Source organism: Thamnophis elegans, chromosome 12 (genome assembly GCF_009769535.1).
Source record: "Thamnophis elegans isolate rThaEle1 chromosome 12, rThaEle1.pri, whole genome shotgun sequence".
Classification (NCBI taxonomy): Eukaryota; Metazoa; Chordata; class Lepidosauria; order Squamata; family Colubridae; genus Thamnophis; species Thamnophis elegans.
The window spans coordinates 8,678,369-8,690,342 of NC_045552.1; the positions used below are offsets into that span (position 1 = coordinate 8,678,369).

The 11,974-nt window shown below is 47.0% G+C and overlaps 1 protein-coding gene across 1 annotated transcript in view; it reads right to left on the reverse strand.

The window, feature by feature from the left end:
* The window catches only part of USF2 (upstream transcription factor 2, c-fos interacting), a 34,244-nt gene extending 25,313 nt beyond the window's left edge, over positions 1-8,931 (reverse strand). The window contains exon 1 of the mRNA XM_032228061.1: positions 8,388-8,931. Within this exon, the coding sequence (XP_032083952.1) occupies positions 8,388-8,440 (53 nt within the window). The 5' untranslated portion in view covers positions 8,441-8,931. The remainder of the gene's footprint in view (positions 1-8,387) is intronic.
* Between the last annotated feature and the right edge of the window lie 3,043 nt (positions 8,932-11,974).

Genomic DNA, 11,974 nt, shown 5'->3' on the forward strand with positions numbered 1-11,974 from the left:
TTGCTTGTATCCTTACGATTTATATTGATATTGATTGTTTCCTGATTGCTTATTTGTACCCTATGACTATCATTAAGTGTTCTACCTTATGATTCTTGATGAACGTATCTTGTCTGTTTTATGTACACTGAGAGCTTATGCACCAAAGACAAATTCCTTGTGTCTCCAATCACTTGGCCAATAAAGAATTCTATTCTATTCTATTCTATTCTATTCTATTCTATTATTCTATTCTATTGTTCTTGATGAATGTATTTTATTCTCCTTATGTCCATTGAGAGCATAAGCACCAAAGATAAATTCCTTGTGTCTCCAATCACTTGGCCAATAAAGAATTCTATTCTATTCTATTCTATTCTATTCTATTGTTCTTGATGAATGTATTTTATTCTCCTTATGTCCATTGAGAGCATAAGCACCAAAGATAAATTCCTTGTGTCTCCAATCACTTGGCCAATAAAGAATTCTATTCTATTCTATTCTATTCTATTCTATTCTATTGTTCTTGATGAATGTATTTCATTCTCCTTATGTCCACTGGGAGCATTTGCACCAGAGATAAATTCCTTGTGTCTCCAATCACACTTGGCCAATAAAGAATTCTATTCTATTCTATTCTATTCTATTCTATTGTTCTTGATGAATGTATTTTATTCTCCTTATGTCCATTGAGAGCATAAGCACCAAAGATAAATTCCTTGTGTCTCCAATCACTTGGCCAATAAAGAATTCTATTCTATTCTATTCTATTCTATTCTATTCTATTCTATTGTTCTTGATGAATGTATTTCATTCTCCTTATGTCCACTGGGAGCATTTGCACCAGAGATAAATTCCTTGTGTCTCCAATCACACTTGGCCAATAAAGAATTCTATTCTATTCTATTCTATTCTATTGTTCTTGATGAATGTATTTTATTCTCCTTATGTCCATTGAGAGCATAAGCACCAAAGATAAATTCCTTGTGTCTCCAATCACTTGGCCAATAAAGAATTCTATTCTATTCTATTCTATTGTTCTTGATGAATGTATTTCATTCTCCTTATGTCCACTGGGAGCATTTGCACCAAAGACAAATTCCTTGTGTCTCCAATCACACTTGGCCAATAAGGAATTCTATTCTATTCTATTCTATTCTATTCTATTCTATTCTATTCTATTGTTCTTGATGAATGTATTTTATTCTCCTTATGTCCACTGAGAGCCTATGCACCAAAAACAAATTCCTTGTGTGTCCAATCACATTTTGCCAATAAATTATTCTATTCTATTCTATTCTATTCTACTCTATGCGTGTGACGTCTTTTCTTATTTTGGTGCACCTCCTAAACAGTTTGTAGCTTTAACACCCACAATTGACTGCAGAGAGAAAGGGGGCTCTGTAGTGAAAAAGGGGTACCCCAAAACGTTGCAATTGGTGAGGTTCGTTCACTGTCATTCTTTCTCACCTAAACCTAATTTATTGAAACTTTCCTATTTCGATTCCCAACGGCCTTTAAATGCAGAGCCAGTTCAGCACCCCATCCCAGCATTTGAGTACCTGCTGAGTAGCAAGTACTAATAATAGATGGCCTTTCCTGATTTCTCCCTGTTCTACTTTTTGTCAAATCAGGTTGGTTTGGGTTATTTTTTGGGGGGGTGGGAGAGGGAAACGTCTCCCCCTCCCCAATATAGTTCATCAATAGGGACGGAGAAATGAGAAGCGGCAGGAATAGCCTCGGGGTTAAGTCCAACCAGGAGCAAGAGAAATATGATAAATAATTAAAGGACAAGCCGGGGAGGGGGAGAGAAGCAGAGAATGAATGAGAGTCAAATGGGAGAAAAAGGGAAAGCGATTGAAAAGAACCATCAAATTGGATGGGATTTGGGGAGTTAAACTTAACTCAAGCTGTCTGCCCAGTTTGACACACCAACTCCGGAGAAAAAAGGCCTTCCTTGAAGATATTTTTTCCCCCTCAATTTATACTGCTGCAACTTTTGCTGAGCCAATTAACATAACTGCAAAATTCCAGAAGGGTTCATAGCAGTGACGTGCGGTGAGGTTGATGGCTGGTGAGGCAGTCCTCTCCCCCGACACCCCACTGACTAAAGCATTTTCTTTCGCCCGCCTGAGCCTAAGCACTTTCTTCCGCCCGCCTGTGCTCGCGGCAGAGCTCAGGCGGGCTGCCGCGAGCTCAGGCGGGCGAAAGAAAGCGCTTTAGTCAGTGGGGTGACGAGGGAGAGGAGAGAATGCCTGAGCATTGCGTTTATTAAAGAAAAAAGAAAAAAAAGGAAATTTGAAGGAAAAGAGGGAGCGTGGGGTGGGGGGCATCAGAAACGGAGAAAGAGAGGAGGAAGAGTGAGCGTGACGCTGCAGCTTTAAACAGAATGGCAGAGTTGATAGCAATAGCAATAGCAGTTAGACTTATATACCGCTTCCTAGGGCTTTCAGCCCTCTCGAAGCGGTTTACAGAGTCAGCATATCACCCCCACAGTCTGGGTCCTCATTTCACCCACCTCGGAAGGATGGAAGGCTGAGTCAACCTTGAGCCGGTGAGATTAGAACCGCTGAACTGCAGATAACAGTCAGCTGAAATGGCCTGCAGTACTGCACCCTAACCACTGCGCCACCTCGGCTCTTAGTTGAAGAGTTGAAGCCTCTAAAAATGTGCCCTCTACTATGAGGCAGGAGAACTGCGTGCCTCAACTACCTCGGGATTTTTTAGGCTTTTAACCCTCGCTTAACTCTGCTCAGGTGCCTAAAAAGTCAGATTAGATGACGCATGCAGTTCTCCTGCCTCATAGTAGAGGGCGCCTTTTCCTGTTTACATTGTTTTCCTTTTCATAATTGACAGTGGTGAGGCTGTGCTCCCCTGCCTGCACATCCCTGGTCCATAGAGAAAGCATGCGGCACAGAATTTCATACTCTTGAGCTTTGGGGTTTCCAGGGGTGAGTTGCTGGGGTTTCGCAGGGGTTGAGGAGAACCACTAGCTAAGATTCTGTGCAGTTCAGAGAATCCCCCAAATCCCATTCCTGGCTGGCCCCGCCCCTCCCAGGAGTCCCCATGCAACCCGTTTGAATGCAGGTAAGTGCAGGGCGTGCCCGGAAGCTCGGGGAGGGCAAAAAATGGGCCTACCGGAAATGGGGCATTTCCATCCTCCCCAGACCCGGGGGGGGGGGCATTTTCGCCCTCCCAGGAGGCTCGAGGGAAGCCTCTGGAGCTCGGGGAGGGCAAAAACACACCCCGTACCCTGGTGCAGGAGGCTGACGAGGCCATGCCCACCCTGCAACCAGGCAGAGAACCACTTGCTAAATTTTTTTAAGCTTAGCCAGGTTGGTCCCCCAAGTTACTAGCCGGAAAAATTCTTTACTGGTCTCTTTGAGGGGTGTCTATCAGAAGTATATCACACACACACACACACACACACACACACGTTTTCGTAGATTTTCACAGGCGTAGGTATGCTGGTCTTGTTGTATTTGGGTTTTTTCCCATGTAAAAATTGACAATCTTTGATTAATTATTGCCAAGACAATCTCAATCTTACATAGGAAAAGACCCAAATACAAGACCAGCATATATATAGCCATACATACATACATACATACACATACATACACATGTATATATACATACATACACACACACACACATTTGCCTCTTCAAAACTTTGGTGCGTCTTATACTCCAGTGTGTCTTATACTCTGAAACATATGGTAAGTGTTTTGTCAAAGCACCTGGTATGCCCAAATATGGGAGGGAGCATACTGCTTCCCTTTTGCCTTTCACCTCACTCCAAGAGCCTTCCAGGCAGAAAAACCATTATCAGCAAAAATGCAATACAAATCTACATACGTACCTACCTACCTACCTATCATCTATCTATCTATCTATCTATCTATCTATCTATCTATCTATCTATCTATCTATCTATCTATCTATCTATCTTCCTTCCTTCCTTCCTTCCTTCCTTCCTTCCTTCCTTCCTTCCTTCCTTCCTAACTTCCTACCTACCTACCTACCATCTACCTACCTACATACCTACCTACCTATCTCCTTCCACTCCCCACTATCCTGTCAAAGCTGAAGAAGCTTTCTGGATGAGAAGCGAAACATCTTCAAATCAAAAACCAAGAAAGTCCAATTGTCTCCTGAAAAGGTTTTGGGACAACCCTGACCCAGATGACTGAGAAGCTCTACAGACTATCAGAAGAAGACTAAGCCACACACTGGCTGACGTTCCTACAATTTCTAACCGCTTTAATGATGAAGCAAGTCTATAAAATATCAAGGCTGAATTATTTAGCATTTCAGCATACTCATTCCCCTCCAAGGAATTTTGAACAGCCTGCCTGATTCTGGCACAATCACTTTATTCTGCTTTGGCACGATACAGTAGTGGCTGAAAAAGGCAGTGGGGCGTAGTAGTTAAAATACTGGGACTAGGCGAAGGAGAGATCCAGGGCTCAGCCACGGTCTCAACCCAGCCAACCACATGGAATTGCTGTTTAGTTTAGTTTAGTTTACTTTATTGCCATTGCACTTCCTGCACGTAAATGAAATGCCATCCTCAGTGTACATTGTAACTATAAAAACAAAATACAAACACACACCCTGCACATTCTAGACAACTGGATTGAAAAACCCTGCTATTGCATTAATTTTGCACTATGCAGTAGAATTCAATATAGTTACTGCCCTGGGATAGCTGGGTTTTTTCAGCCTATCTGTCCTTGTTTTTATTGCCCTGTACCGTCTGCCAGATGGTAATAGTTCAAAAAAAAGTGCCCAGGATGAGATGAATCTTTAAGAATGTTTTGAACTTTCTTAAGGCAGCGGAAGCTAAAAAGCTCTTCCAAAGAGGGGAGAGGGGCAACCAATGATCCTCTGGGCAATGAGGCTGACCCTCTGGAGCGCTGTCCTATCTGCCCCTGTGCAATTGGCAAACCATACACAGGTGCAATGAGTTAAAATACTCATTGGTTAGAAGGTCATCAGCAGTTTTTCATTCAGTTGTTGTTTCCTGAGAAGTCCCAGGTAGTTTAATCTCTGCTGGGCCCTTTCGGCCAGAGCCAAGGTGGCGCAGTGGTTAGGGTGCAGTACTGCAGGCCACTTCAGCTGACTGTTATCTGCAGTTCAGTGGTTCTAATCTCACCGGCTCAAGGTTGACTCAGCCTTCCATCCTTCCGAGGTGGGTGAAATGCGGACCCAGACTGTGGGGGTGATATGCTGACTCTGTAAACCGCTTCGAGAGGGCTGAAAGCCCTATGAAGCGGCATATAAGTCTAACTGCTATTGCTATCCCAAGCTAAGTCCTCTTTTTATGATAGCATCCAGAAACTTGATGGTGGGAGCTAAGCTCAATTTAAAGACGTTATTAATTTTCTACTTTCTCTTTAAGTATATTTTAAACTGTATTTGTTAAAGATTTATACCTTGTATTGGTTCTGGGAAGTCGGGGGGGGGGGAAGGTTGGGGGGGGAGGGAGCGGAGTTTACTAAGTTGGAAGAGGGGTTGTTGGACTTTAAGGAATTGTGATTGTACATGTACACTGCTATTTTTTCTTTTTTATGTATATTGAAATGGAATTATAAATACCACCAACCCAAAAGGGAGTTTGGTCTGAAGCTGAAATACACCAAGTGAATTAGAGGAAGAGTGGGAAGCAGAGGAGAGAAGAAAGATAGGAAGGGAGGGACAGGAGAGAGGGGTAGGGGGGAAGATGAGGTGTACAAGGAGGAGTAGTAAGGGGAGAGAGGAGAAGGAGAAAGGAAGGGGAAGTAGAGTAGAAAATGATGGAGGGAGGAAAGGATGTAGAAAGGGGAAGGAGAGAGGGGGAAAAAAGTGTCGTATAAGATATAAATATGGTGTATGGAAAGCAGAAGAGCCAATAACTGGTTTCTTTCTTTCTTTCTTTCTTTCTTTCTTTCTTTCTTTCTTTCTTTCTTTCTTTCTTTCTTTCTTTCTTTCTTTGGTAGTTGATGGTAAGATGAATTGATGCAATTACTTAATAATACAACACGATATTGACTATGTAATTAGTATACATGCGATTATATGCTATGAAAAATGGAAAATAAAAAATTTTCTACCGCAGAAACTTGATGGTGGGGGAGGGGATGGGGGGGCAGGGAGGAAGAGAAATAGATGAAAACACTACACAGCTGGCTTGGAGATGCTGAGTGAAAAGCAGAATATAAATCTTAAGAAGTGTGATTGTTTGCCGGAAAGGCGCGTCACCTGGCCCGCGCACTGCTCTGTCAGCACTGCTGTGTGGATGTGAGAATTATTCTCTGTCCCAGATCTGGGTGAACAATCTGAACCAAAACTAAGATTAAGTGTATTGTGCAAGCCAGCTAGGTTGCATTTTGAGGGCGAAGAAGACACCCAGAGAGAAAAACATTGCCTGATCCGCACTCAGCCCACATCTCACTCCTTCCATGTTCAGAGTTTCATGCTGCTTCCCCCCCACACCACTCCCACCTGGACTGCCTGCCTTTCTGCAACCATGTGCCCTTCTGACAAACAGCCCCTACCTGAAAGGGAGGAGATCTGCCTAACAACCCCACAAGGTAGGCCAGATGAAACCACGGATAGCACCAAAGTGCTTTTTCAGGAGGCAACTTTTATTTTTCTTTTGAAAACCTTTCGCTTCTTATCCAAGAAGCTTCCTCAGTTCAGACAGGAGAGTGGGGAATGGAAGGATTTATATTCCTTGCAGGCAGCTGGTCGTTTGCATCCTTTTAGAGGGCCGTGGAAGCAGGTACAGGTTTATCTGTGTCCTCTTCAGGGTCACCTGAGGTGATTCAACCACCCTCTAAAACAGTGTTTCTCAACCTTGGTGACTTTAAGTCCTGTGGACTTCAACTCCCAGAATCCCCCAGCCAGCTGTGCTGGCTGGGGAATTCTGGGAGTTGAAGTCCACAGGACTTAAAGTCACCAAGGTTGAGAAACACTGCTCTAAAAGGATGCAAATGCCTAGCTGAAGTATCAGCTAGGCATTTGCATCCCTTCCATTCCTCACCACCATCCAATTCCACCCTTCCATTCCTCACCACCATCCAATCAGAGCTGAAGAAGCTTCTTGGATGAGAAGCGAAAAGGTCTTCAAAAGAAAAGAAACAAGGAAGTCCAGTTGCCTCCTGAAAAAAATCACCTTTGGGATAACCACGACCTGGATGGCCGAGAACCTCCATAGACACGAGAACACGAATCCCTGACCCGAATCTAGAACCCGGGTGTGTTTTAAAGCCAGGGGTCGCCACCCTTTCGGCCCTCGGGGACCACACTAAAGTCATGGTTTTAAATCCTCTAATATGCATTAAAAAAAAAGATAAATAGTATTTAGTGCACTATAAAAAATGCAAATAATTTTTCTGCAGACCACTTGAATTTTCTCACGAACCACCAATGGTTCACGGGCTCCCGGTTGGGGACCACTGTTTTAAATTCCTCTTGTTGTCCCCCCCCCCTTCACCCTGACGACTTCCCATCCCTGTTTGACAGCAGGGATCTGGGTGTAGGGCTGTCCTTCCACACACACCCCTCCCACCCTCTTTGATGCCAGCCAACCAATCTCTGCCTGGCTGCCCTTTTTCAGTGTGACAGCCAACACCGGACACCCAAACCTACGGCCGCCCCCCCCCCCCCTTTCTTCTTCCTTTCCGGATTGCCCCAAACATTTCCTATCTGGGACCGATTGGGGGGGGGGGCAACAAGAAGGGAAATCCCACCCTCGTTCTCCCCCCAGTCTTTTCCCAGCTCACCCTTTGGCCAACGCAGACCCCCAGCCCTCCGAAGCCAGCCACTGGGAAGGGTGGGAGTTGTAGTCCGTCCAAGCAGACCCCCTCCCCGGAAAGCCAAGAGGCATGCATAAGTGCCCCAGGGTGCCTAACCTCCCTGTCCTACTGTCCCCATTTACTTGGACCCATTTCCTGGATTCTTACTCCTGTCATCCTGCACATTGAGTGACAAAACGAAATAAATACAAATACAATCAATCAATCCCACCTCGGCCAGCATAAGTTGGAACCCCCCCTCCCTCCCGGCGTTAAGAGATCCCGCTTGGTTCCCCCACCCCCCAACCTGGCAGCTCTACGACCCCCCTTCTTTCGTCGGAAGCGTCCCTTTTCTCTCCCCCAGGGGCAGAAAGAGAGGACCGTCTGCCGTATCGTCCATTTTGTTCTCCCCACCCTCCCCGATCGCCGCCGCCGCCGCCGCCACCTCCTCCTCCACCGCAGAAGCAGGCGAGGCGGTGGATCGTCGCTGGATCTCCCTTCTCACTCTCTCTCCCTCCCCTCCCCCATCTCTCCGTAGGCCCGAGAGGCCGGAAAGCCCGCGGAAGACAAGGAACCCAATCAGGGGTGGGGGCCTTATGGAGGGGGGGGGGTTTCTCCTGCCCTTACCTGGAAGCAGCGGAGGCGGTGGCTGTATCCAGACCGGGTTCCAGCATGTCCATGGAGGGGGGGGGGAGAGGGGAAGGGGAAGGGGGGGGAAGAGGGGAGGGAGGGGGAGCCCCCAAAAGGGACGGGTGGGGGGGAAGGGAAGCAGGAGAAGGAGGGGACGAGTTTTTAAATCTCACGCCGGATGGAGGTAGAGGGGACGCGGAGGAGACACGGGAGCCGAGGCGCTGATCACGGGGACAAACACTCGGGTCATGTGAGAAGGAAAGAGCGAGCAGCGAGAGCGCTTCTCTCTCTCTCTCTCTCTTTCTCCCTCCCTCCTTCCTTCTTTCCCCAGCTGGGAGCCCGGGACACGTGAGGGGGGGAAGCGTGGGAAAGCCGCGGCAGGGAGGAGGAGGAGGAGGAAGGACGACGGGCTCGGCAAGGCGCAGCTCCCTCTTTCTCTCTCTCTCTCTCCGCCCGATGGAACGTCCGCGGCCTGCTTTGGAACGTCGGCGGGCGGCGGGTGGAACGTTGCAACAACAGCGGAGCGGGAGGGGGAGGGGATAGAACGTTGCGACGATCCGGGGCGGGGCGGGAGGGGGAGAAATGGAACGTTGCCTCGCTGGATGGAACGCGGCGGGGTTCGATCGAACGTTGCGGCAACAGTGTTGCGCCGCGGGGGGTGGCTGCGCCCGTGTTGGATTTTGTGTGTGTGTCTGTGCTTCCCCCTCTCCCCTCTTTTACAACGCGGGGAAGGAAAAGAGCGGAGGAAACTGAACTGGGCTGCCCGAAGAGGCGGCGAGCTCGAGGGAGGGAGGGAGGGAAGGAGGAGGAAGAAGGGAAGGAGTAGCCGAGCGCGCTCGGCTTTTGCGCTCGGTTTTTTTTTCCCCCTCTCTCGCTTCCTCCTTCCTGGTCGTTACCCAGGGCGCATGCGCGGGTGCTCAAGGGCATGGGCTCCTAAAAGGATATGTAGTCAAGGAGGTTGAGCTCACGGGAAGCGGGAGTCTCCCGTTCGTCCTTCTATAGAAAGAGACGCGGGGGGGGGGGGGGGGTTCTCCAACCTTGGCAACTTTTAAAGACTTGTGGACTAAAACTGTCCATGGTGATATTGAGTCGTGGAAGAAGGATGGAACTTGGGTTTCGCTAAGGAAATCTGAGCAAGAAAATAGGTGCAAAACACGTCTTTGGATATTGCAGCGAAATGAAAAGGAGGGGGGGGAGTTAAAATAGGGATAGAAAATAGTGGGGGATAATCATCATCATCATATATTAATAGGTTAAGATATACAAAAGGGCAGAAAGATGGTTCAGAAATGAAAGGTGATCGTAAAAGGCATGTTTAAATAATACGGAATAATGGAAATGAAATACAATATTTAGAAATAATAAGACTATGTTTATGTGTACTGAAATGTATGTTGCCCAGTTACCACATCATTCACACATCGATATGTATAAAGAATATAAAAAAACGTGATGGGGGGGGGGGAAGACTTGTGGACTTCAACTCCCAGAATTCCTCAGCCAGCTTGAGGAATTCTGGGAGTTGAAGTCCACAAGTCTTAAAAGTGGCCAAGGTTGAAGACTCCGGCTCTCTATATAGGAAGACCGTAGGTTGTTTATTGTTCAACCCGTTTGCAAACAGGTTTTGTATTTCAAGCACGCAATTGCAACACAATAGCACTTGGGCGAGCAACCTCGGAGGCAAAAAGTCGTCCCCTCTTAAGGAGTTGTACATTTGCAACCAGGCGGTCGCAGGGGATTGCCGAGCTCGGGGGAATCGGCAGGAGTGGCTGGGTTCGGGCCAGCCGAACCGCCGCTAAAAACAAAAATAAAAAACACAAAACGTCCCGAAAGGAAATGAAATCGAATTTGGTGCCGTGAGCGGACGGGGGGGGGGGGGCGGGGGGGCGCGAAGCTCTCTTGGCAAGTCGTGCAAATTCGATGTGAGAAAAAAGCGAGCAGATTATAGGCGGAAAAAGGTGGAATTGTGTGCTTTGTATGTGAGAGGGGAGAGAGAAAGGGAAGGAGAGAGAGAGGGGGGAAGGAGAGAAAATATGAACGTGCACTGTAGAATTTTGTCAAAAAAAGGAATTGTGTTTTGTGTGTGAGAAAGAGGAGAGAGAAAGAGGGAAGGAGAGGAAAGAGAAAGGGGAGGAGAGAGAGAATACAAATGTGCACTGTACAATTTTGGCAAAAAAGGAATTGTGTTTTGTTTGTGAGAGAGAAGGAGAGAGGAGGGAAGGAGAGCGAAAAGGAGAGAAAGTGATCTCTAGGCTGGAATACTGCAACGTGCTCTACATGGGGCTGCCCTTGAAGAGCACCCGGAGACTTCAGCTAGTCCAGAATGCGGCCGCGCGAGTGATCGTGGGCGCACCACGGTTCGCCCACATAACACCGATCCTCCGTGAGCTGCGCTGGCTACCTGTCGAGGGTGCACTTCAAGGTCCTACTCACCACCCATAAAGCACTCCATGCTAGTGGATCTGGCTATTTGAGAGACCGCCTTCTGCCAATTACCTCCCTGCGTCCCATCAGATCGCATAGAGCTGGCCTCCTCCGTATTCCATCCGCCAGTCAGTGCCGACTGGCGACTACTCGGAGGAGAGCCTTCTCTGTTGCGGCTCCGACGCTATGGAATAATCTCCCCGTGGAGATTCGTACCCTCACCACCGTCCAGGCCTTACGCACAGCCCTCAAGATCTGGCTAGCCCGTCAGGCCTGGGGATAAGTTTTTACTTTCGCCCCTCCCGAATGTCGAGTGAATGTTGTGTTTTACTGTTTAATTTATTCTCGTTCACACTTCTTTTTGTATTTGTCCTACACTCCCTTTCCCCTTTTATTGTAAGCCGCCCTGAGTCCCCTCAGGGAAAAGGGCGGCCTATAAATGTATAATAAATACCTAAAAAAAATACCTAAAGAAGGAAGGGGAGAGAGAATATGAATGTGCACTCTATAATTTTGGCAAAAGTGGAATTGTGTGCTTTGTGTGTAAGAGAGAGAGAGAGAAGAAGAAGAAGAAGAAGAAGAAGAAGAAGAAGAAGAAGAAGAAGAAGAAGAAGAAGAAATGAATGCACACTATAATTTTGGCAAAAAAGGAATTGTGTGTGAGAGAGGAGAGAGAAAGAGGGAAATAGAGGAAAAGGGGGAAGGAGAGAGAAGGAGAGAAAGGGAAGGAGAGAGAGAGAATATGAATGTGCACTGTATAATTTGGCAAAAAAGGTGGAATTGTGTTTTGTGTAAGAGAAGGAAAGAAAGAGGGAAGAAGACAAAGGGGGAAAAGAAAGAAAGAGAAGGAAGGAGAGAGAGGAGGAGGGAGGGAGAAGGAGAGAATGTGTATGTGCAGTGTATAATTTTGGATGCTTGGCGGCAAAGGGTGTGCCACATAACAATGGCTTACTCTGCTAAGTCCCAGCAAGTGAGTTCACACAATGTGCCAAACCCAATATGTCTTAATGCCAGGTGGAACCAGACTTCTATAGCGCCTTAAGACAAGCCAGGATGAAAACAAGCCGTGGTATGGGTTTCGTGTTTGAAATTTCAGCTCTTGTTCCCTTTTTGCCCGCTGCTGCTAGTAGTGATAGTGAGTAATGCCCGCCAAAGTTTTC